Source organism: Antechinus flavipes, chromosome 1, assembly GCF_016432865.1.
Source record: "Antechinus flavipes isolate AdamAnt ecotype Samford, QLD, Australia chromosome 1, AdamAnt_v2, whole genome shotgun sequence".
NCBI lineage: Eukaryota > Metazoa > Chordata > Mammalia > Dasyuromorphia > Dasyuridae > Antechinus > Antechinus flavipes.
The window spans coordinates 282,988,179-283,015,296 of NC_067398.1; the positions used below are offsets into that span (position 1 = coordinate 282,988,179).

The 27,118-nt window shown below is 35.1% G+C and overlaps 1 protein-coding gene and 1 long non-coding RNA gene across 4 annotated transcripts in view; one reads left to right on the forward strand and one right to left on the reverse strand.

Annotated features, from left to right (window-relative positions):
- TJP2 (tight junction protein 2) overlaps positions 1-15,230 on the forward strand; it is a 162,130-nt gene extending 146,900 nt beyond the window's left edge. Inside the window, exons 17-24 of one of the 3 annotated variants that reach the window (XM_051961807.1) lie at positions 86-165; positions 914-1,124; positions 5,097-5,197; positions 7,338-7,550; positions 8,573-8,683; positions 11,448-11,774; positions 12,676-12,761; positions 14,161-15,230. In XM_051961807.1, coding sequence (XP_051817767.1) covers positions 86-165; positions 914-1,124; positions 5,097-5,197; positions 7,338-7,550; positions 8,573-8,683; positions 11,448-11,774; positions 12,676-12,761; positions 14,161-14,326 — 1,295 coding nt within the window. In that variant the 3' untranslated portion in view covers positions 14,327-15,230. The remainder of the gene's footprint in view (positions 1-85; positions 166-913; positions 1,125-5,096; positions 5,198-7,337; positions 7,551-8,572; positions 8,684-11,447; positions 11,775-12,675; positions 12,762-14,160) is intronic. The other 2 variants (XM_051961809.1, XM_051961817.1) reach the window with 2 other exon arrangements.
- Positions 15,231-22,042: 6,812 nt separating this feature from the next.
- Positions 22,043-26,825, reverse strand: LOC127538232 (uncharacterized). Its single transcript, XR_007947698.1, has 2 exons — positions 26,588-26,825; positions 22,043-22,179 (listed from the first exon to the last, which is right to left on the reverse strand). It is a non-coding gene; the product is annotated as an uncharacterized LOC127538232 (long non-coding RNA).
- Positions 26,826-27,118: the final 293 nt, after the last annotated feature.

Consider the following 27,118-nt stretch of genomic DNA (forward strand, 5'->3'; position numbering starts at 1 on the left):
TCTTTTTTTTTTTTTTTAAATGATTTAGTTATTTATGTATACAAAATATTTAATCTGTATTTCTCAAAAATAACTATCCTCACAGAGACAGAACCAAAAGATGCAGGATCCGAGAAATCCAGTGGAGTTGTGCGATTGAATACTGTGAGACAGATTATTGAACAGGTAAGGTAATTCAGGAGGCAGCTAGGTAGTAAAATAGATTGTTGGAGTTATCTGGTGACCCTGGGCAAATGAGTTCAGAGTAATAATCACTTCAAACGCAGCCAGGAGTTAAAATCCAGTCCTTTATTGTGTCCTTCAGAGTCTTGAACTTCAGCTCCTAGCTCCCTCCGAATGTCTCCAGCCAGCACAAAGGTGGAATATGGAATGAATCTGTCTCCGCCTCTGAGAGTGGGCTTCTGTCTCTCCCAGAGTGCTCTTTGGCCCTGAGAGCTTTTTGCTTATATGCTGTACACTGAGTACACACCAATCATTATATCACTGGGAAACCATTATTTGTTATAGGATTAAATCAATTCTAAAAACTAGATTTAAACATTGTCTCCTCAATTCCACTTAATACCTTGTTTCAAGTTCTGGCCCATAACATCTCTTGTAGGATCAGATCAATCATACTGTACCATGCTGAATTAGATAATTATTGTCTATTAATTCCAATAACTTAACACTTTGTAAGGATTCCAACAAGTGCTAATGAGGAAAACATGAATATTTTAGGAAAAAAATAGTTTCCTTGTTATCCTTAACCAAATATAAATGCTTAATGCTTAATGATTGCTACTGCTGCTTTTCCCTACTATCATACATATGATTGATTTCCAACTGTTCTGTTACTCTGTCTACTTGTATAAATTATTACTTTTGCTGTGATATAAAAATATCCATATTTTTATCCATATTTTCATAACAGAATAAGCATGCACTTCTGGATGTGACTCCTAAAGCCGTGGATTTGTTAAACTATACCCAATGGTTCCCAATTGTGATCTTCTTCAACCCAGACTCTAGACAGGGAGTAAAAACAATGAGACAAAGGTTGAATCCTACATCTAACAAGAGTTCTCGGAAGCTATATGATCAAGCCAATAAACTAAAAAAGACTTGTGCTCATCTTTTTACAGGTAAGCAAACTTTAACTCTTCAGATAGAGAGGCAAGAAAGGTTGATGAGGGAAGGAATAAGTGTGAGCTTTAAATAATGAATTAGGAAAAGGTTTATGAAACTTAAGAAACAACAGTGTAATCTTACAGTGTTGAGTATGCCATGATACATGAATTATTTAGATCTAGAGTTAAAGTGATCGTAGAGGCCAATCCAGTCTAACTTCATTGAGGCCCCGGGACATTAAGCAGTATGCTCAAGATCACAGAGATGTTGTCACAGAGATGCTTTATGAATCTCTGTCCTTTGACATTGCTTCTGTCTAGCAGAGAGATTTTCTTTTGTTTTGTTTTATTGTTTTGGGGTTTCGAACTAATTGCTCATATGCTCTACTGTTAAATGGTAAGTTGTGTGCTCCAAATTCAGAAGCCTTTCTCTTGAACTTTTTGTATGGGACTTCCCTGGAAATAGTGTTTTCACATACTGGTGAAATAATTGATGATATTTTATCCTTGTTGATACCTGTATTCTTAGTCTAAACAAATGGGTATAGAACTACTCTGGGAAATGGGCATTATTCATAGAATCAAAGAATTTTTAAAATTAGAAAGGTCCTGAGTGGCCATCTAATGCAAACTGCTCATGAAAGCAATTAGATCTTTGATCATTTATGTAAGAATTAGAATGTGTTACAGAACTACTCGGGGGTTATATTCAAATCAGTTTAGATCTCCATGAATAGGAACTGGGCCTGTGTGAACAAAGTCCACGAACCAATACAGGTTAGCAATTTCTCTGTAATCTATGATCTTAGAGAGTTACCTAGAGTAGTGAGAGTTTGAGTAAATTGATCACACATCCCTATGTATCAGATTCCAGACTTGAGCCTGGGACTTCCTGGTTTTTTGCTAGTTTGTGTATTCACTATGCCACAATATTTTTCTTTTATAAGGAATTGTGTAAGTTATAGGACTTCCATGAATTACTGTGTAATTGTGGTAAACACCAAAACCCAGGGCATACAATTTATTTTAAATTGACCATTTTACGGCATCAGTAAATTTTGTAGGACTTTGATTAAAATGACATTGACATATTAAACTAAAATTGCCGGGTTTTCTGCTGGAAGAGCTTGATTCAGAGGTGATAGTTGATTGTAACACTTGATGTTTTTTCTTTTAACTCAGAAACTTTTAAACTTTTCTCACTCTACCCCAAATAAATAAGGAGTTAACGATAAAGTATCGCCTTTATATACTATTAGTAAATTAACTGTTATAATGCTCTTATTTTTTAAAAAATTATTTATAACAGGAATATGTTTTGGTTTTTTTCCATTTGTTCCTAAGTAGATTGAATATGCATCACCCTTTTTACCCTTTTTAGTTTAGGTGTACTTGAAATGTAATTTAGTAAAGAGCATTTTTGTGAGCTAATGGTCTTTCAGAATTTCCCATTTTATACTCTGTGAGCTTAGTCACTGAAGGACTACTTTCAGATTGTTTCTCTTATGTTACAAGACTGTCATGTGGCCACAGATAGCAAAATCTTTGGCACAGATCATCTAGGACCATAACTATGAAATAACAAATCATAATTATGCTTTGAAATTTCCAGCTTACTCCTCAAATGCCCAAGGTTTGGGATTTTTTTTTTTCTCCTTGGAACATTTTTTGTTTATTTTGGTAATTTTCTAACTTCTTTGAACAACTTTAAGAGTTGAAATATCCAAAGGTCATCAATAGAATTTCACTAAAAGAAATGATATATGCCATTAATGATAGTATTCAGGTACATAGTAGTTTTCACATTTATCTCTGTTGTTTAAACTGTGCCAATTTCAGAGTTGGAAAGAACCATATTCATCATTAATAATTGGATCTACTTATTAGATCAATCTTTATGGTTTCACAGTTGTTTAGGGGGTATATGAATATGTGTATACATTTCTGTTTTACAGAAATAAAATAATACAGCATTTTTATTCTTTGTTTGCTTTGCCTTTTTTTAAAAAATATATTTTCATTTCTTTACTTAGAGCTCTTGTGACTGATTTATCCTTAATTAGCCCTACAGATACCACTGTTCTAAGAGTGATTAAAAACATTTTGGGTTATCACCATTCAGAAATAAACAAGATTGCCATATTCCTAAACACATGTCTTTCATTTTTTCCTGTTTGCTTTTTTCTGTCCTGTGAATGTTTATTTGTTGTCACATTTTGAAAAATAGTTTTTAGTAAATATTATCCTTTTAAATTTTCATAAATACTAAAAGTATTTGCATAAATTTAGAAATGTGATAAATCTAATAATACCATTAGTATAGTACAAATTTAGTGTAGGACAAATTTACTTGAGGGGGGCAGGGTCATGGATATTCTAAAACCCAACAGATGATCAAAACATTTTTTTAATTTAGAAAGGATTTTTCAATTTTTTTTTTTTTAAACTAGAGGCTCTTCACAAGGCAGTTAGGGTTAAGCTACTTGCCCAGTCACATAGCTAGTAAACATCAAATATGTGAGGTTGCATTTGAACTCAGGTCCTCCTGACTCCAGGTCTATTCACTTGACCACTTAGCTGCCCCTCTTCTAAATTACATTTTGCAGATTATACTTTAATCAGGAGTACTTGTTTATGTTCTCTGAATACCCACCAACTCAGAGTGGGTGGCAATAGCCCATAAATCCTTTGGCTTAAAGTTGTTAAAGCAGCCTAGCTATGGGTAATCCAGGCACAGGCAAAGGAATTGACAAGTATTTTAAGGTCATGCTTGGTACATTAAATCTGACTTCTTTTTATTTTCTCATTTTGGTCCTCACAACACTTCTGTGAAGGAGATTCTGTTAATATCTTGGGTGCTATAGTTGAAAAACCAAGGCTCAGAGATGTACCCTTGGTTCACACACCTAAGAAATCTCAGCAGCAGAATCCAAAATTCGAACTTCATAGTACAATACTTGGTCCGTCATGAAATGATATAATAATGATTATAAAATCTTACAAAAATCTTAAAATGCTATATAAAGGTTAAGTAGAAGAGGCAGCATGGATAGTGGATAGTGAGAGAGTTGGCATCAGAAAGCCCTGAGGTCACAATTTAGCTCTAACACTTAGTCAGCATGGGCAAATTACTGAATGTCTTTGGGCCTCAGACAAAGCTGTGAAGGCTAGAAGTTAGAAACTTGTTGAGGTTTTTCTAAAGGGAGTTCCCCTATATTCTGTTAAATTGAATAGGGATATTAATAAAACATGTCATTGTTTTATATAGACAAGTAAGCATTATGATATAAATCCTTTTAAGATACCTTATCTATAACATACCTAATATTTTGTGATTTTGAAAACACTTAATTACATTTGTTATTAATGATAATGTTTTCAAAAAAACTTTTCTGAAATAGAAATGTCAATAGGAGATCCACAAATAAAATTTCGTGACCAAAAAATAAAAAAGGCTTTGGAATAAGAGAACCTGGGTTTGAATCTCTACTTCACAAATTTTATCACTTAGGTCAAAGTTACAGCATATGCAAATTGAGAGGACTGAATTTGATGACCCAGAGTTTCTTTTAAATCTATGATTCTTATTATTTTAACAGCTAAATTATTAAGTTTTCATTTTATTCTGTGTCTGATATTAAAACAATCACTAACATTTTTTATATAGCCACACCTAGGTGACTTAAAATAAAGCACTGGACATAGCCCAGATTCCTGCTTTAAACAGTTACTTGTAGTATAAATCAGGGGAAATCAGAATCACTTTCTACCTTACTCTTGTTTTCTGAGAAAGGAGGGTAATAATAGCCCCTATCACAAAGGACTGTTATGAGGATCAAATGAGATAACATATAAAATTTTTGCATATGTCAAATGCTAGTTTTTGTTATTATGTATATGACAGAACTGATGGAATAACAACATTTTAAGTAAACTATCTTTTGTTGGGAAATATGGTCTTGAACGAAAATGTTTTATTTTCAATAGGTACAGTCAGTCTCAATTCAGCTAATGACAGCTGGTTTGGCAGCTTAAAAGATTTAATTCAACAGCAGCAAGGAGAAGCAGTTTGGGTATCAGAAGGAAAGGTATGTAAAAAAGATGTCATATAACTATCCAATTTTTTCATTTTCAGTATCTTAAAGTAGTAATGTTATAAACCTATTTCCAAAAAATTGAATTAAACATCTGGTTAGCACAGTTCTGAATTTAACAAATCCCTTTTCAACAAGTAAGAAATGTAGCGGACTTTGGAAAAGACAGTCACCTAAAATGTATAGAAATCCTATACACACTTCTTTTTTATTTTTAAGATACAAAGTCATGTTAAAATTCCCTTATATCCAAGTCAGAGTAAAGTTTTTGTGAGACAAGAATAACTTGGAAATGAAAAAACCGCTGATGAAAATAACTTTTAAAATGTGATATGACTAGAAGTTTAAAAAGCAATGGAATTAATTATTTAAGAAGTTAAATAATAGCCTTATTTGGAGAAGATAAATGAGGCTAGTTATAAAATCTCTTATGATAAAAGTATTTTAAACTAGTTTAGCTTCTGGTGAGAGAGAAATAAATAAAAACAAAAACAAATCAAACACACGCACAAACAGAAATATTTTGTTTTTGTGAAAGTAATAATTTTCTTTTAAAAGAGTCTTATCAATAACTCTAACCAAATATATATTATATATATGTATATGTATATGTATGTAGACCCAAGTCAGTTTTCATAAGACGTAGATTTAGAGAAGGTAGCAGACAAGCTAAAGGAAAGCTACTGAAAGAACTGTCCCCCAAAAAAGCCTGAAAGCTGAAGGGATAATGGTGAAAGGAGGAAAAAGACTGGAGACTTGAATTTCAGTGGGACTTTTAAAAAGAAAGGAGGGGCAGACATACTTCAGAAAAACTTGGCAAGACTTACATGAACAAGGCAAACATGAAGTTATGAAGTGAAAAGAACCATGAGATTGTTGTCTGTGTGCAGATTGAAATATACTATTTTTCCACTGTTTTTTGTAATTTTTTTTCCTTTTGTTCTTTGTTACAACATGACTAATATAGACATATGTTTTCTGTGATTGCACATATATAACTTATATCAAATAAACTAGGAGGGGAGGGAGAAAAATTGGAACTCAGAAATTTTTGAAAGTGAATGTTAAAAATTATCTTTATATATAATTGGGGAAAAATAAAATAATTTTGTTTAAAAGGGAGTTGTCCCATTTGCTGAAAGTTTCTCCCTCAACTCCCATTGTTAACTGGAGAGTGAGATTGTATGACTTCTAGTCCTGGATTTCTCTGGTGCAATTATCTTGTACTTGAGATACATTGTTGTTAATTTAATGTAGTTGAAAGTCTTTGTTATTTTTAGGTCTTGTGATTGACATTAAAGCTCTATAACTATATTAATTTTCTGGATGTCATTATTCAGGCAACAAATGTAAATGAGTCATCCATTAGTTAGCATTTAGTTTGCTTCTACTAGTTAGCTTGTATGTGAGATTCAAAGTTGTGCATAATGTGATTTCAGCCTTTGAGAAACTCAAATTTAATAAGAGGGAGATATAAAGCTTACAGAGTAATAGCTACTTTACAAGGCAATATGTAATAAATAAGTTTCATACAAATGTTACACAAACTTGGTACTAAAATGGAGTAAAAAGAAAAATTTGAGCTAGGCTATAAAGAATGAGTTGACTACATTTTGATAGGTGAATGTGTTGTACAAAGAGATTCTAGGTAAAGCAAACATGAATAAAATCACATAATCTGATGACTATTCATTTATACAAAATGATTAACAACTCTAGTTGGAGAATTTCAAGAAGGGTATTTTGGAACTAGATTATACAGGGTCATGAATGCCTTGAAATTTAGGCTTGATTTAGTAGATAAGAGGTGTTGAAATTTTTGAGCAATTAGTCACTTCAAAAGACTTCTCTAGATGATGTGCAGATTGGATGCGCAGATCAGCTGAAGGAAATTAGTTTATGCCTAAGAATAGAATTGAAGATTGTAGTCAATATTTAAATCCAAAAGGAGAATTATTAAAATGCAGTATTAAAATTTAAAAGGTAGGTATGATGTCTTACCCCATCAAGAAAAAGTCAGTTTTAAAAGACAGGTCTATTTTATCATATTTACATGAATTTTCATCATTAACTTTCAGTATTATTGACAAACTTTACTAACTCCATAAAATCTTTTCTTTTTCTACATCCTAAGTTGGAAGGGATGGATGATGATATGGATGACCGAATGTCCTACTTAACGGCTATGGGTGCTGACTATCTGAGCTGTGACAGCCGCTTGATCAGCGACTTTGAAGATACAGATGGAGAGGGAGGGGCATATACTGATAATGAACTTGATGAACCAGCAGAGGAGCCTCAAGTTTCTTCAATTACCCGTTCATCTGAACCAGTGCAACATGAAGAGGTAAGAGATAAACCCACCAGCAATTTGGTCAGTGGGCAGGAAAAAAAAATCCTGTAAAATAAATGAAGTGATGATTTTCTCTTGTTCATCTTTCTTCTTTACTCACTTTGTTTATTTACTTCAACAATAAGAGTTTTGGTAATCATTTATTAGTAAACTAAATAGTAAAAGACATCCATTGGTAATCTAGGTAGCCATTTGCAGTGCTGTGGATTCTCAATAGTTTAATGTTCCTTGCTTTAGAATGAATTTCATGTTTGTTATTTGGTTCCATCTCTCCAATCAGCTTCCCCTATTTTGATTTTTAAATTATGATTAATGTATGTATATATACTATGCATATGCTTTGCACATACATTGACCTATGCAAAAGATGTTATGTTTGTATGTATGACTACGGTTGCTTTTGTTCTATTGTTGATTTTAATGAATGAAACATGTAAATTTGCTATTTATTAAATGAAAAGGGAAAATAAAATTGAGTGAAAAAAGCCATCCTAAAAACAGCTACATAAAACTACAAAGAGGAGTTTTAGAGAAAAAAAATCTTTAGTTTTTATATGAGTTTTATTGTATTATTTATTAGATAAACTTCAGAAACCTAACTTACATTAGGTTGTAACAGTAATAGACATTCTGTGGAACAGAAGATAGAGAGAGAAGTGTTAACCCTAAATTCAGGAAGATTTAATGCCCAGGTTCAAAATCTTGTCACAGTCAAGACTTATCTGGTAGCTGTGGGCCAATCATTTAACTTCTTGGTGCCACAGGCAATTTTCTAAGAGAATATAAATTAGAAAGTGGAGTGATTTTGCTCCATTCAAGAATTCACTGGGTTAGAACAAATAAAAAGTTAAAATAATCAAATTTTTACTTAAATTTTTGATTCAAAAAATTTTAAGCCTACTAGATTCAAGCTTGTACTTTAAGTAAGCTTAAGACAAAATAGACAACATCCCAAGAAGGAAGAAAAGCTATCACTTAAGCCTTGGCATTGATGTGTAAACCTTTATCTCTTGTAGAACATAAGGAAACCTAGCCCAGAGCCAAGAGGTCAGATTAGGAGGGCTGCTAGTAGAGACCAACTTAGGGATAATAGCCCACCTCCAGCATTCAAGCCTGAGCCACCAAAGGTATGTTGATGGGAAACTTTTTTTTTTTCCAGTATGGCGCTCTTATCTCAGCCACATGTTCTGTAATAAGAATAAAAATCTGCTTTTTTTCCCCTAAGATTAAAAGTGAGTTTAACATATTGGATTAAGCTCTAGACTTTGAATTGGGAATTCAACTTTTTTAGCTGAAAAATAGAATTAAAATACCTTGTAGAAATTAGAATATTATTGCAAGTCTCAAGTGAGATTATTTTATTAAATACTGTTTTTTCAGTCATGTCCAACTCTTTGTGACCTTTGTAGGGTTTTCTTAACACAGTTACTAGTTTGCCTTATTTCCTTCCATGGTTCATTTTGCAGGTGAGTAAATAAGCAAATAGGATTAAGTAACTTTCCCAAAGTGGCAGGTAGTAAATGTCTTAGGTCAGATTTCAATTCACGTCCCTAGGGCCAGGACTCTTATTTACTGGACCACTTTTAGCCTTTATTATAGTTATAATATATTAAATCACTTTCTGTATATGTATTTTTATGTAACATGTAAGCTTTAAAACACTATGTAAATATTAGGTTTTATTTTTATTTTAGCTTACCAGAAGCTCAACATTAGGAAATGAAAAATATAAAAATAGTACTCTAAAGAAAGGAAATGTTGGGCCTTTAATTATTAGGGTTTTTAATCTTTCACACAATTGTTAGAAATATTAGAAACTTGGAATTAAAGATATCAAAATATCTCTATTTTTCTTTCTATCAAATGACAGCTCTCTGTCCACATTTTAGTATTTGGCTATTCACAGAAAAATTTTTGTGACTGTAAGAGTCTATACCTAAACTAACTTACGAAGTATAGAGGAGCACAGAATAAATACAAGGCAATACACACTTATATCATCTGACATCTCTCTCTCTCTTTTTTTTTTTAATAGCCTGCTTTTTTCTGTTATATGTTATATGTATATAAGTATATATGTATATAAGTTATATGTATGGGTAATTTTACAGCGTTGATAGTTGCCAAATCTTTTGTTCCAATTTTTCCCCTCCTTCCCCCTACCCCCTTCCCTAGATGGCAGGATGACCAGTAGATGTTAAATATATTAAAGTATAAATGGGATACACAATAAATATACATGATCAAATTGTTATTTTGCTGTACAAAAAGAATTGGACTCTGAAATATTGTATAATTAGCCTGTGAAGGAAATCCAAAATGCTGGCAGGCAAAAATATAGGGATTGGGAATTCAGTGTAATGGTTCTCAGTCATCTCCCAGAGTTCTTTCACTGGGCATAGCTGGTCCAGTTCATTATTGCTCCATTGGAACTGGTTTGGTTCATCTCATTGCTGAAGATGTCCAGGTCCATCAGAATTGGTCATCATATAGTATTGTTGTTGAAATATATAATGATCTCCTGGCCCTGCTCGTTTCACTCAGCATCAGTTTGTGCAAGTCTCTCCAGGCTTTTCTGAAGTCATTCTGTTGCTCATTTCTTACCAAACAATAATATTCCATATACCACAATTTATTCAGCCATTCTCCAATGATCCCTTTCCCTTCTTTAGTATCTCTTTGGGATATAATCCCAGTAGAAACACTGCTAGATCAAAGGGTATGCACAGTTTGATAACTTTTTGAGCATAGTTCCAAATTGCTCTCCAGAATGTTTGGATGTATTCACAATTCCACCAACAGTGTATTAGTGTCCCTGTTTTCCCACATCCCCTCCAACATTCCGCATTATCTTTCCCTGTCATTCTAGTCAATCTGACAGGTGTGTAGTTGTATCTCAGAGTTGTCTTAATTTGCAGTTCTCTGATTAATAATGACTTGGAGCATCTTTTTATATGGCTATAAATAGTTTTAATTTCTTCGTCTGAGAACTGTCTGTTCATATTCTTTAACCATTTATCAATTGGAGAATGGCTTGCATCTGACATCTCTCTAACCACAAATTGAAACTATTTCATAAACAACTTATTTTTATTCTAATAAAAATTTTCTCTTTAATTTAGTACTTTTGTACTTTTAGAATAGAGGGAAGAAGTGAAAAAATTTTTGCTTTGATCAAGAACATTAATGACTTCTACAATATGCTGTTAATTAAAACCTATTAACTATTCTGAAATCAAATGGACTCAAACAAGAAGTCTGATTGCCCCAATATCCTACTGTCAGTTTTAGGATTAGTTTTACAGTTTGCATCTAGACTTGGACACCTAGTCTAACTTGGTTTTCCTTGAAATGTTCATGAGATTATCCTTCTAGGAAAGAAAAGGATATGCTGACCAGGATCCATTTACCTTCCTATTTTAGAATACTTAGAATACTAAGATCAGAGTGTCTGCAAAAACAGATACCAAGAATATGATTATATAACCCACTCATTTTAGATATAGATCACCCAGAGGGCAGCATGTTCTGTTGGAATGATCACTGATGCTAAATTCAAATCCTGTTTTCCATTTATTAGATATGTACCTTTGGCAAATCACATAATGTCTGTAAGCCTCTGTTTCCTTCTCTGTAAAATAAAACTGTTGGATTACTTGGTCTTTTAGGGTCCCTTCCAGGTTAGTTATTGATCCTATCCGGATTTAAATTTTTATCTCTTCGCTCTTATTATTTTTATGGCATTGGCCAAATCACTTATGTCTCCCTTGAGTTCAGTTTCCATATTTAAAATGTGGGTGTTAGGCTAATGAAATTCTGTGGTTCCTTGTAGTTCTAGATCCACGTTCCTATGATGAAAACTCAAGCTATATCTATTTTTGCTATCTGTAGGCCAAACTCCAAAACAAAGAAGAATCCTTTGACATATACAAATCCCATGAATACAAGACCAACAACTCTGTTACTGCCAATAATGAAATTCCCGGAGCAGCCATTAAAACATATGCTCCACCTGTTCCTCTAAAACCTGCCTTTGGACGTTCTATATTGAAGCCATCTATTTTCCCATCCCAAGAAAAAGAGGAGGATGAAGGAAATGGGGAAGAAACAGACAATACTCCAAAGTCAGTTCTGGGCAAAGTTAAAATATTCGAGAAGATGGATCACAAAGCAAGGATACAGAGAATGCAAGAACTTCAAGAAGCACAGAATGCAAGGGTAAGATATATTTGAAAAATAAAACTGACTTGGATTATTTTATTGATTATGTGGAATCCTATGATTACTTGAATAAATTGTGTATATTGGCATATTGGTTTCATTTTAGTATTAGAGATGAGGTAAAACATTATTTTCTCTAAAGTTAAATTTACATATTGAGTGTTTGAAGTTTGAACTGTTTCAAAAAGTTTTGTTGCTGAAAATAATACTTTCTTACTGCTAAATAATAAGTCTTGGAGGCTTCTTTTGCTTAGTGCAGTGGTTCTTAAACTTTTGTTTTCAGTATCTTTGTCCTATTAAAAATTTTGAGGATCTCTCCAAAGCATTTTTGTTTATCTGGATTATATTTATAGACATTTACCATATTGGAAATAAAAACTATTTTTGAATTTGTAGACCTTCTAAAAGGGTTTCAGAGATCCCCAGGATTCTCTAGACCATATTTTGAGAACCACTGGCTTAGTGTGGATATGCCTATCATTATCAATCAGTCACAGATAAGCGTCAATGCTTGCGGATATCTTTCGCATTTGACATTTCATTCACAGTGACATTTCACTTGTCACTGGATATAAGCCACTCATTATAGGAATGTAGATCTAGAACTACAAGGAACTACAGAATTTCATTAGCTTAACACCCACATTTTAAATATGGAAACTGAACCCAAGGGAGGTTAAATGTGGGATGGTTTATATCCAGAGACAAGTATGGGATAACCTCATCCATTTTTGTTCCTTTCCTATAAATTAATAGTAGAACTCTTTCTCATCAAATAACAATTTCAAACACTCCACTAGTATAGTCACTCTGGGTAATGGAAGCAAGAAGGAAGGAAAGCATGGGCTCTCTTCAGGTCCATTGGTCAATTTTCTAATTCCTCCATCTTTCGTCACAGCTTGAAATTGCTCAGAAGCATCCTGATATCTATGCTGTCCCCATCAAAGCACCAAAGCCAGACCCCAGCTCATCCCAGGTCACAAGGTAAGGCAGAAGATTTGCTCTTAAATTGTTAAATCTTAAGTGACTTACTGTAGTATTGTTAGGAGCCACGGTTTACAAATTTTATGTTTGTCATTTCCTGAAGCTATGTTGTCTGCCATAAAGATTTAGGGCTCAGAAAGTCTCTTCTTTCTACTGCTCTCTGAATACCAGAGAAATCCAAGTTAGCCAATTGATTCCTGACTAACTAAAATAAAAATACTGGAGGACAAGGGAGATGTCAAATATTTCTGTGACTATACTGAAAATTCACTTATTTATTTATTTCCCATTGGGCCAATTGAAATGTTAAGTGAGTTCTTTGAGAGAAATCATATTTGAATGGCAATGAAATGAATAGCACAAGAACAAAGAAATTCCTAAATCAGAGTATATTTTTACAGGATTTTCTTCTGTGGTTTCTGTGTAAGCCTTTTGAGATCTCTATTCTGTCACCTGAAAAATTAGAACTCATTTGCTAAAATAACTTCCTTCTCAAGGAAGTTATAAAACTTAGTGGACTAGTGTTTATAAAGTACTTCTTTACTAATAGAGGAGAAAATGTGTAGCATACCCATTTGAATCATCAGTCTCAATGAATGAGAGCATTGACATGGGTAATTAAAGCTGGCAGTTCATCCATCCTGTGAATCAGATCTGCACACCCCATAGCAGAAAAACTTGTCATAGAGTATCAAGTCACAACCCTAATTCACCAAGATGAAAGCAAAACTTGAATGAATCAGTGTTTTAGATATCATCTTGCCCAAAGGGCTGTGAATTTACCTATTTTCTCATATTAACCTTAGATGGGATTAGAAATAATCCCTAATTATTCAGAAAAAAATTAACTCTGCTTACCCTTTCAAGAAATGAATTTAAAATGGCATTCCTTTTATGATTTAACTCTTTTTTGTTATACTGCTACCATTGTTTTAAGCGGGGATTTTTAAATTAAAATCTACAAACTACCAAGGATTCCATGAATTGGGGGGGGGGGGGCGGGAGAGGAAGGGGAGGGATGACACCTTTAGTCATTAATTTGTACCTGAAATTTAGCACCTCTTTTCACCTTCCTTTTTTGAGGCATTTGGTTTAAGTGACTTGCCCAGGGTCACTTAGCTAGGAAATGTTAAATGTCTGAGGCCAAATTTGAACTCAAGTCCTCCTGACTTCAGGGCTGATGCTCTATCCACTGAGCCATCTAGCTGCCCTAGCACCTCTTTTCATTATGAATAGATGCAATAAATATCATTCTAAGAAATAATCCACAGGTTTCATGAGATTCCTCAAGAGTCCATGATACTAGCAACAACAATAGTCCCTCAAATGGTTAATAAGCCTTGATTTAAAGGGAAACAAAATGCTTGTGTTGTATAACTGATAGTACTTAATTTGTTAGCTCTAGACCCCCTGAACCTCAGAAACTACCTTCCAGAACATACCAGGATTCTAGGGGAAGTTACAACAGTGACATTGAAGAAGAAGAATACCGCCAGCAGCTGTCAGAACATTCCAAGCGTGGATATTATGGACAATCAGCCAGATACCGAGATACTGAACTATAAATTTAACTGCATTCTGGGTGTTCCCTGCCACTACATCAAAATAGCACTCCTAGTAAATTATATGATGGCAGCTTTTCAGTTAAAACAGACTTTGAAGATTTGATGGGGCTTAAAGTTATATTTTTTTGGGAATGGGTTGGGGGGAAGTCTATAGTTTGGGACAAATCTTACACTGGAACTAGAACACATCATTTTTGTGAAGGGGTTGGGTTTTATTGTTTGTTCAATATTAAATGAAACACTACAGTCCCAGTACTGTTTTTTGTTTGATGTGGACCAAAAGCTATTTCAAGAGGTGTATGTATTTTTTTCATGTTTTCATATTTTTTTCATATTTGTATTAAAATGTTAACTATTTTTCTTCATTATAGCTGCCTTTAGGACATTGTACCACTCTAGGCAGAAATGTAAAAAAAGGGATAAGAATACTAGGACTAAATTAAGTTCAAAGAAGTATTTTATTACTGCTCTCAAAGTGCCTTTATCAAGAAATATCTTAAATTTTCTTCCTCCAATAATTATGCAAAGCCATAATGGACTAAAGAGTATTTTAACTAATTTTGTACTTATTCATAGCTAGAGCTTTTCCTACATGGCATCTCATTGCCAAGCTTTTTGACTATGTAATATTTTCCCCACGTTCTGGTTCTTGTGCATGTATATAATTTACATATACATACATATTGCTGAGAAGTTTGAAGACCAGAAAGATGATATAGAAATTCAGTGCATTATGGTTTTTAACTTTGTATTCCACAGAATGAAATAAATATTCTAGAAAAGCACTCTTTGTTGTGCTTTGTTAAATATGTTTATAAATGTGTGTATATGTACATATATACACATATGTGTTGATAATGAAATCTGTATGTGTTTTAACTGAATAAAAAGCCATACAATACAATGGTTCAGTGTATGGTGTTGCTTTTCTTAAGAGTTAAAATATATTCCAAATATAAACGTGGTAACTGAATATGATATCAAAAAACACCACATGTGGAAAAGAGGAAAAGGATGAATATCTTGTTTTACTTGCTAAATTAATGTACATTATGTCATATTTTAGAAGAGATCTTAAAAATAATATTGGCCAGATCACCATCCCCACCCCCATCTTATAGATGTGGACAAAGAGGAAAGGAACAAGTCTTTATTGTCCACTATGTGGTAGGCACTGTGTTAAGTACTTTACAAATGTTATCTTATTTGTTCTATGACAAAAGGGGCTATTTTTTATCTCCATTTTACAAATAAGGACTCTAAGTTAAGGATGGATTTGAATCAAGTCTTTCTGAATCCAGACCTAGTGCTTTATCCACTGTGCACCTATGTGCCAAAGAGATGGGATATAGCTTCCTCAAGATCAAAAAGTAAGTAGTAGAGCTGTGATTTAAGTCCAGGCATCTTGCTTCTAAGTCTGGCATTCTTTTCAATATACCATGCCTCCTTTCCATTTTGATCAAATTAGAAATTATGGGGTGGAATCAGGATGGTAGAGTGAGAGGAAGCCTAATTGGCTCAACACACAAACATCATAACAACTTAGAAAACAGACTGATTCCAATCAGAAAACAGAAGGAAAGATGAGTCATTTCTTTTAGGGGGAGTAGAAGGGAGACAGCCATTTTATTAACAAGACCAACAGAGTATTAAAAAGAATGATCATCTGGCCCTCTCCTTTAGATCAAAGACAAAGACTTGATCAAGGATTTCTTGGGACTTAGGAGGGAAGACAATATGAAAGGGAAAATGGATTGCAACATGGAAAATCAAAGGCGGTAATCCCCTGTAATAATTTTGACAAAATAAAAGAGGGCAGGCCCTTTTGATAAGTATACCTTACAGGTAAAAGATGCAAAGGAAAAAGTACATATCTTCCTTCCTCTAGATCGTCTGATGCAGTCCTGTGGGTCTGGTCTGTTCTTCTCCAACTCACGTCACGGGTAGAAGTTTGCTACAAAATTGATTTGAAAATAATTTTCTTTTGTCAACAGGTAAGCTAGTGAAAATTAGCTCAAACCTTATGGAATCTTTTATTAAACCAGGGAATTCAATTTTGCCTACCACCAAAATCCATCACCTATGCCGCCTGTCTAAACAAACAGATATCAGATTATTATTATATATAACATGTATTCCAGTACAAAAAACAAATTCATCTAAAGTTAGCAAATTTATCTAAAGTTAACAAAAAAATACTTCTATGGATATATTGTTATATTGAATAACAAAGTAATCCCAGTTTAAAATTTAAAGCAATGCACATACTATAAAACTATTTAACTTTTAACTCTTTCCAAATAAACAGACTCCTTAACAAATATTACATTTCCTACAAGGTATTTATTCCTTTCATTCACATGAACAAGACAGCTAATTTTCCCCAGAGCACTGGAAAATTTAATTTAAGATCTTTAACTTAACCATCAATATGTAGCTAGTATATCATATTATATATATATATACACAAAGCTAGATGTGCTCCTTAAATTAGCTTATAAAAACTTAATGTTTTTCAATTGTTATCCAATATGATTACAGGAACATAAGGGAAAGTGTAGTTTATTTTGATGGCAATTCCAGACAAGTCATATAGATGGCCATGAGTGAGCTAGATGTGAGTTTCCATTCCAGAAGTATGTTGGGCAAACTGATCAGAAGAAGCCTACCTCAGCTGATGCCAATAGTTGTTCTTCCAGCCTTTCCCCATGACAAGCTCTTAACATGTAAAAGAGTAAAATCTCATAGGTTTGCATTGTGAATAACAGCTTGATGAACATACCTAGCATAATCAATTAATGGTCTCATAAGGTCTTAAATAGCAATTTCCAACAAGTCTCAGTTGATTTTTTTTCCTTGATTATACTCTCCAAATTATTATTCTAATTATAATAATCTATTTGTATTGTATAGAACAGATTTTATGAAAAAATTGTCTCTAGTAAAAAACATGTTCAAATGGATATAAAATTTCCCACTAGGATGACACAAGAAAGTTCAAATTCTTAATTAAAAATCCATCTTAGCTTTCAAGATATCCTTCCTAGTTTATTCTCAGAAACAAATTATTATTCACTAGCCTTCAGATCGCAGATGTTGCTTTCATTGACCTGCTGAAACAGCAGGATCCTAAGATCTCACTAATCACAATAGTTTTTGGACATGCATTTCTTCCTTTAAAGTATTTTCCTTTCTTATGACATAAGTGACAAATCCTATTCAGTGTAAAAGTAAAAAAGTTTTAAACAAAGTACTTTTAACAAAATTCTCAAATCATTTACAAAACGACCAATCACTACCTTTTTAAGCCAAAGAGAAAATACAACCAATTATCACAACAAAGTTTGCCAGGCAAAAACGAATCATTTCTGCAGTCCAGTGTAGCTTAAGAGGACAAATAGATCTGCCAGCATCAGAGTGGGGGGGCTCACTGATAGTGTTCAGATAGAGAAAGAGCACCAGGGGCAAAAGACCATGGGTTAGGAAGAGATCCAAAAGATTTCCTGAACAAGCAATGAATGGAGAAATGGTTGATATCTGGTATTTTTTATCAGTCATTATCTAGTTCCTGATTAGATTCTGGGGAGAGAATTATGGTCTTGGGGAGACAGCCCGAATCCACCTTATCTGAATGTTGAAAATGGAACAAGTGACAGGAATTTAGCTGGGTGGTTCTGAGTCCAAAAACAGTTTTAGCCCATAGCCCAACACATAATCCTACCGTGGACAAAGGAAGGAGATCAAGACCAAATATGAGTCACTCGGAACCCACAGAATGGTCCGAGTCCAGCAGTAGTCTAAACTCAACCGTGCTCAGTCCAATACACCTAAATCCTACCTCTCAAAAGAGTTGTTGTGAGAATCAATAGAGGTAAATAATAAAGCACTATATGTACCAAATGGTGTTTTTTAAAAGGCAAACCATTGACCAATTTTTTAAAAAAGAAAAATCTGCAATATTCAAAATGAATAAAGTGAATTCGCAATAAAGAGATTAGAGCCATGTTGCCAAACTATATGCCATTGAAACTGACTATAAATTAAATGCATGAATATTTTTTAAATAGAAATTTCTCAACTGTCTTAGAAAAAGAAATTGATCAAGTCATAAATCAACACTGCCAAATATTTAAAGAATACTCAATTCCAATACTGTATAAACTGAAAAAAATTGATAAAGAAAGGGTTCTAATAAATTCACACAAATATGGTTTGATACCTAAACCAGGGAGATTAAAATGGAGGGGAGAAAGAACTATAAGCTAATTTCCCTAATAAAATTTTGATGCAAAAATTTAAATAAAAAGCTAGCAGAGAGAATACAGTAATATATCACAAAACCTATACACTTTAATTAAACTGAATTTATGCCAGGAAGCCAGGACTAGTTTATTTTTAGGAATACTATTAACATTATTGATGTATATATCAATGGCAAAATCATCAAAAGTACAAATTAAATGTTTAATTTATTATTTCAAGAGATGCTGAAAAGGTTTTTTGACAAAATGTAATATCCATTCTTTTTAAGTAAAACATTAAAATACTTAGGAATAAATGAAAATTTTCTTGAAAAAAATTTAAGTAAGTAAAGCTAAGAGTAGACATTTGTAGTGGGAATGATCTAGAGGCCTTATCAGTAAAATCAGTGGTGAAATAAGAATATTCATCATCACTATTACCGTTCAAAATTGTACTTGATATATGCTGTTTAGTGTGTCTAGTAATATGTCTAGTAATAAGAAAAAGAAGTTAATGGAATAAATTTAGGTAAAGAAGAAACAAAACCCACTTTTTTGCAGGTTTTATGATGTTTCCCTCAGAGAACCGTAGAAAGTCAACTAAAAAACTAATCAAAACATTTAAGTACAGTAAAATTGCAAGATATTATCAACAAAACTGAGTGGGAAGAGATGGAAATAACTGCAAAGTATAAAATATTTGACTGTCTTACCCACCAAGATACACAAGAATTATATGGACACAGTTTTAAATTTTTTTTCACAAACAAATTTAATAAAAATAACAATTTCTTGATTGCCATACCAATCAAACTCCCAAATAATTTCTTATAGAGCTAGGAAAAAGAATTCATCTGTAGGGAGAAAGGTCAAGAATATCAATGAAATTAATTTTTTAAAAGTGGGCAGGAAGGACTCCTTGTAGCAGATCTCAAAATATACTATAAAACTCTTTGATACTGGGCATGAAACACAGAAGTTGACGTCGGGACAGATTAGGTACACACGTATTTTTAAAGATATTTTAAAAAATATTTTAAAAATATTAAACCCAAAGATTCCAGCTATTGGGGCATGAACTTACTGTTTGACAAAAACTTGGGAAAACAGGGACATATTCTGGCAGTAAATAGGCATAGAGTGCCATTTCACACTGTATACCAAGATGAGCTCAAAATGGGTACATGATTTAGATACGAAAAGTGACATCATAAGCAAATTAGTGGGCTATAGATCTTTGTCAGATCTATAAACAGATAAAAAATTCATGACGGGGAGAGGAGGAAGATTTCTTAGGAAATAAAATAAACAATTTTTATTACATAAAATTAAAAAGTTTTTGCACCACAATATCAATATAACTAAAATTAGAAAAAAAGCAGGAAACTGGCAAGGGAGGAGGAGCAATCTGCAGCAAGTTTCTCTGATAAAAGCAAGAATAGGAGCCATTCTCCAACTGATAAATGGTCAAAGGGTATACATAGGCTGTTTTCAGAGTAAAATATCCAAGAAACTATCCAAGGGCATGATTTCAGAAAAACCTAGAAGGACTTATATGAACTGATGCAAAATAAAGTGTACCAGAAGAATAATTTATACAGCAACATCAACATTGTAAAGATAATCAAACTCTGGAAGATTTAGTAATTGATCAATATAAATGACCAACCACAATTCCAAAGGATTCATTATGGAACATGCTATCCATCTCCTGATAGAATGCTGAGGGACTCAGGGATTCAGAATGCAACCAAAATACAATCATGATCTCTCTCTCCCTTCCCCCTTCTCCTCCCCCTCTTTCCCTTTTCTTTCCCCTCCTTTCCTGTCTGTATCTGTCATTCTCTGTCCCTGTCTGTGTCTCTGTTTCTCTCTATGTCTCTGTCTCTCTCTCTTTTTCTCTCTTGTCTTCTTGAAGAGGAAGGAGAAGGAAGAGGAACTCAAAACTGAAAATAAAATTGAATTTAAAAACTATTTACTCATGCCTTCCTAAATTAGCTAAATTAGGAGAGGGATCAAGTGGAGATAGGAGAAGACAAAGAATGACCTCTAAGGTCCAACTACTTCAAAAATCTTCTCTTTCTACAATCATGCCGAGACTGAGGGAAAGCAAAAACACTGGCCCAAGGACAAGGAATGGTGATGATAGCACTGGCCACCATAGAAATAGATCTTACCTGGATCTTTGATATCTGTGAGTCAGGGAAGAGAAAAGTTGAGGTTAACAGAACAAAGACACATCTATGCTTAAACCAAGAAAGAGGAAAAGTAAGACAGAAAGAATAGATTTTCTATTTAGGCAGGACAGACTTTATAGCATGGGAAGAAGGGGAAGAGAGAGGTTTTTCTTTCCTGACTGAGGAAATCCTCCCTGCAAAAAAAGGAGACCTAAACCAAGCATCCATTTACCAAAATAATTTTGTTGCATTGAGGTAAGAAAATGTCATTCAAAACCTCACCTGATTTCTCATTCTTGTCTACAACAACCCTCCCATCCCAAAGTTATAACCAAATACCACCTAGCCTACCCTGTGCTCTCTGGAATGCCTGTTACATATGTAACAAATTGCCCTTTATCATCAGTCTTTTCCTTTCCTATTCTTTCCATTTATTTGCTTAATGAAATCTGATTGCCTTTCACCTCCAATCATACACTCTCTGTGGACACCTTTTCCAATACTAGCTGCATCTTTACTCCTTGGTTCCCATTAGCTACTTTTCAGATTCTCTTCCTATATTCATCCCTCAATTTCCTTTGAGATTCATGCTATTCATATCCACTTTTTTTTTAATTAAATCTTTTTATTAACAAAGCATATGCATGGATAATTTTTCCAACACTGACCCTTGCATAACCTTTTGTTCCAAGTTTTCTCTTCCTTCCCCCCACCCCTTCCCCTAGTTAGCAGGTAGTCCAATACATGTTAAATATGTTGAAATACATGTTAGATCTGATATATGTATACATATTTATAGTTACCTTGTTGCACAAGAAAAATCAGATCAAGAAGGAAGAAAAAGAAAAACTGAAAAAGAAAACAAAATGCAAGCAAATAACAACAAAGAGAGTAAGAATGCTATGTTGTGTTCCACACTGTCCTCATAGTTCTCTCTCTGGGTGTAAATGGCTCTCTTTGTCATTGCATAAGTGGAACTTGTTTGAATCATCTCTCATATCCACTTTTCAAACAAAATTTTGGTAGTTATTGTCTGTAAACCCCAAGGTCACTCTTCTTTTTTTTCTTTGATACATGACACAAATTTTTTCTTTTCCCCAACTCCTTTCTTATACCAAGGGACTTCAACATAGACACTCTATCAAGCACCATAACAACTCAGTTTCTCAATCTATTTATTTCCCATGATCTACTGTGACCCGTCCTGCAGGTCATCAGAGTGTGGGCCCCGAGGCTGGCATTTGTCTGTAAGGCTATGCCTGAAAAGTAATGGGGTTAGAAATGAGGAGGGAGACCAGTTGGGGTGAAACAAAGTCTCAGTTTAATGAGTGAAAAGAGTCCAGTTATATACATTTCTGAGTGGGGGGTTGAAAGAATGAGGGGTGTCACAGCAAATGTGTAGCAGACATCCTGGAGCCTGGAAATTATCTTGCACCTGGCTGATGGGGGCAATTTCCTGGGACTCACACTATCTTGTCTCAGGAATTTGGGGAGGAATAGTTTTATTTATGGCAAGGTTATAGCTTCAGTATCAGTGTGAGACTTCCCGGGCTTTCTGGTTCCCAGGGCAGGCAGCTCTTTGATTCCAAGGACACGGTCTCTGGCATATCCCCCTTTATTTTTTATTTATGCACGGGTGGGAGGCCTGTCTTAGGCTATGTGACCGGCTTCCGGTTGTGGGGAGCGAGTGTTGACACACAACCAATGTTACAATGTCTTAGTATCACCAATCATTGGAAAGGAGGATGCATGCCACCAAATGCTGTCTTAGGTCATCGGGGTCAGCCATACCAACTCGGGGGTACGCCATGCCGAACCCTGTCTTAAGTGGGTGGCCTGACCTCTCGAGGTTGCCCGTCATGGCACTTGCGTGGTCTTACTGCCATGGCTCCAAAATTAAAAAATAATAAGTCAACCTCAAAGCATCCACCACCTGGGGTCACACTAATCCCGTCATTGGCTAGACCACTGCCTGCTGAAAGGTGGGGCAATAGCCTAGACCTGACCCGTTGGTACCAAGGCTCTTTTAGCAATTGGTCATTAAATCTCAGTGAGCCTCCGATGGGCTCATTGATGTTGAGGTTTTAACAAAATAAGGGATTCTAAGACTAAAGCATCCAAATTCAATCTGAACTAGTGAGATAGGGGGTGGGGCAAAAGTGCTTAAGGCAAAGTGAATAGAAGCTGGGCGTTCCCATTCTTTCAGGTATTTTGAAAAAATATATACCAGGTTCTCCAATGTTCTATCTCTTCCTTCCCCCTTTTTTTTTTTTTTTCTCATGGAAAGGAATTATCGAATGACCATTCCCCATATAAATCCCAAGAGTGAATCAAAATCCCTATACATAACAGACTAGTACAGTAGCATTTCCTAAAAATCCCTCAAACATAACAGCAATAATTACACAGTTTTAACAAATCCCATCCCAAATCTTAAGCACTCAGTAATAGATGATCCAGGCAAGGTTTAACAGTCAGTCATCAACCATTCCCAAAGTCTCTTATATCAGTCCAAAGTATGCTCGATGCAGCATCCAGTCCATGGTCTCATGTACAAACTGCTGCTTCAGGCTGTGAAGTGATAGGAGGCTCTCATTCCTTGCAGAGTGGGTGTATGCTGTGGTGACAATCAAAGCTGATCAAAGCTGATCCAGGTTCCAGAAGCAGGCCAATATCTGTAATTTGACCAAAATCTAGAGCAAAAACACAAATCTAGCAAATAAAGATTAGATCAGTCTCAGATAGAAAGACTCAGTTCATCAGGTTGCTGCAGAACATGAGGAGGCCAAAGTGAATTGTTCCCTATGTGAAGAAATGAGTTTGCTTTACAGGCCAAGCAAACGGGTGCAGTCCCAAGTTGTAACATCAGTGAGGTCTCACAGACCCCTGTTAATTGTCCCCGTATCATGTAGAAACCTTAAAGAAACAAAACACCAATATCCAGTAACAGACAGATGACCAGGGGAAATACTCAGTTGCCCAAGCATTTAGGATACATGATTACATATGACCAGACTGAAATTAGCAAAGCATGACATAATTGAATTGCATTAACAGTTTCTATTGACCATTGCTCTGATCAGAGAGATCAGTTACAGAAGAAAAAAAATGCAAGAACATAATCGAATTTTAACTGCTTATCAATTGTCCCAGTAATTGGCAGAGGGTGGAGCTTTAAAACTCCCAAACAGCATTAACTAATTAACTCTAAGCCAAAAACTTTTACCTCCAATAACAGATGTCAGTAATCAAATTTCTGATAACTCTTAAACAATTATTTATCATAACCTTGTAATAATAACAGAAAGAAATTTCGTCTCAGTAAGTTCACAACTTAGAACAATTATCATATCTGGGTAGATGTTACATGAGTGAACATTATACATACAAATCATTTTGCTTTTAAAATACCCAATACATAGAAAAATAATCCCAAATAGCATATTGTCCATAACAAAAACATTTTCAAAAGGACAAAGAAAAAACTATTATGTTCAGAGGTCCTTTAAATAACCTCAGGATGACCCAATACAATCAATTTAAACTTATACAAAACACCCAATTCCACATAAAAGAATTCAAGAAGGTTTTTTTTAACATAGCAATTAAACTTTTAGAAATGCTCGGACCAAAGTATGGATCATATTTATGACCATATTCCTCAACCAAGAAAATATGTATCAAGAAACAAATATTCAATCAATTTAACCTAAAAGTATGTCCTTAAAAATCAGTTTGCTGAACTGGCCGTAATCAGATAAGAAAAAAAGCGGCAGGAACATACTCAGGGGGGTGAGGGGAGGAGAGGATTCCACATGGCCACCCTTCCCCCACTCCTGCCCCCTGGGAAAAAAAAAACTTCCCTCAGGTTCCCATTCAAATTACCTAATGGGGATTCTTTTCAAGATTTAACCCATCAGTTTCCCAATATCAGGTTTCTTCCCAAATCTATCCATTTCCAACTTTTTCTTTCCCCCTGACTACATACTTGAACAATCTCCTTAAAGAACTTTCCTATCAGATGCTCCTTTGGTAAAGTAGCAGAAGGCAGTGGGAGTGGGTGGCTCCCTCCCCCATCTCTTTACCTACTCTCAAAAGATTTTCACCTTCCTTAAATCATGCAAACCTCTAATTGCCCCTACTAATCAGTCTTTCCTAAATCACCTGCATTCCTCTTTCCTTTTCCCTTCAAAAACCTGTAAGATTCATACTATAGTGAATAATCCAAACCCACACATGTCCAGCAGAGCTGGTTTTAAAGTATAACTTATGTTAACAAATAACTCAATATATTTCAGAAGGTAACAAACTGAATCAAACTAATACAGCTGTTTTTTAAAGTTTTTTTTTTTTTTTTTTTTTTTTTTACCACATTAGCACATTTTACCACATTAACAGCTATTAGTATCTTATCTCCAGAGCTTTTTATTGCCCAGGCCAGGCTGACCTTGAATTTTATTGCTCTTTACTCTAGTAAGCTTTGTTTCAAGGGAGAAAAACCTTTTCTGTCCGTTTAAAATAGCTAAAATCTCATGTACTTACAAAGTTAATACAACAGGTTAAAAGTTTTAAAATCACAAGCAAATTTTCAAACAACCAATTCCCAAATTTCTTAATCATAGTTCTTAAACTTGACAAAGCTTTTAAATCAGCAAAAACAGGTTAGGGGCTGTATTTTAACTTTCCGAAATTCCAAATCCCTATCAATCTATTCTCTCACTTTTCTCCCTCTGTCTCACAGGCTGCTGCAGTCAGCCAGAGACAGAGAGAGGGAGAGAGAGAGAAAGATTTTTCAAGCTTCTTGATATTTGCTAAGCCTGCACACAGAGGCTGAATCCTTATCTCTTACAAGTTTGCTAATTTTTTAACACAGACACACACAGACAGACATGGAGCTCCGTTTTAGTAAGCATAGTTGCAACGATGTTCTTAAAAATTTTTCCAACCAATAAAACAGACAAATCACACAGAACATAGAACACACATCACACAGACTACACAGTTACAACATTAAACAAACATATAACACATAATATTCTTCAAGGATCTCACCGTTTTGGGTAATTAATTATCGGGGCAGTAAGAAAGGGCAAGCTGTAAGGAGGTGGAATATACCCTGCAGCCTCACTTTCTAATTCACCAACGTCTGAGGCACTAAGGGCATTCTGAGTTTTTACAGGGAGTTTAGGTTGGGGGGCGGGGAAGACGGGGCATGCGAGATTGCTCTCTGTGGGGGGAGTCCCTACTTTGGGAAGCGGGGGGGGGGGGGGGGGGAGGGGAGGGGTAGATAGACTTGACAGGGGGGGGGGATCTCAAAGATCCCCGAAGGGGAATTTTTACTCCTCTTTCTAGTTCCCATGAATGCGGCAGATTATGTACTCACTTTTCAGTCGCGTACTCTTCTGTGGAGCGGACTGCGGTTTCTGCTCTCTGTGGAGCGTGGCTCTTTGCGGTAGAGCTGACTAGTCTGCGCTGCTCTCAGTGGAGCGTGGCTCTTTGCGGTAGAGCTGACTGGTAGGGGTCCGGCCGGACGAAATTCTTCTTCTCTCTTCTTAATCTGCCGGGCAAATGTTCAGCCTCGGTGCCCCACGTCTGGGCGCCAATTGACCCGTCCTGCAGGTCATCAGAGTGTGGGCCCCGAGGCTGGCATTTGTCTGTAAGGCTATGCCTGAAAAGTAATGGGGTTAGAAATGAGGAGGGAGACCAGTTGGGGTGAAACAAAGTCTCAGTTTAATGAGTGAAAAGAGTCCAGTTATATACATTTCTGAGTGGGGGGTTGAAAAGGTGAAGGTGTCAAGTCCCAAATGAAGCAGACATCCTGGAGCCTGGAAATTATCTTGCACCTGGCTGATGGGGGCAATTTCCTGGGACTCACACTATCTTGTCTCAGGAATTTGGGGAGGAATAGTTTTATTTATGGCAAGGTTATAGCTTCAGTGTCAGTGTGAGACTTCCCGGGCTTTCTGGTTCCCAGGGCAGGCAGCTCTTTGATTCCAAGGACACGGTCTCTGGCACTACTGTTCCATCTCACCTGACACACATGAAATAGTCATACTTTTGATCTTACCATTATCCGTGAAGACCGAGTTAGCACCCTGGATGCCTTAGAATCAGCCAGAGTCAGGATAAGCAAAAGTCGTTGGTCTTTAGGGGCAGAAGTGAAGGGAATGGACACAAGCTCTCCACAACCTCCCTTCTCATCCACCGCAAAAGTGACTCTGGTTTGTCTTACTCCACCCCCTAATCCCTCCTACAATTATCTGTATATACCAAAAAGATTAAGCCAGCACAGAATAGTGGAAAGGGCCGTTTTCCAAGCATATGCTAATAGAGTATTGTCCAATGGGTAATTAGCCTCAAGTGCTTGGTTGTCT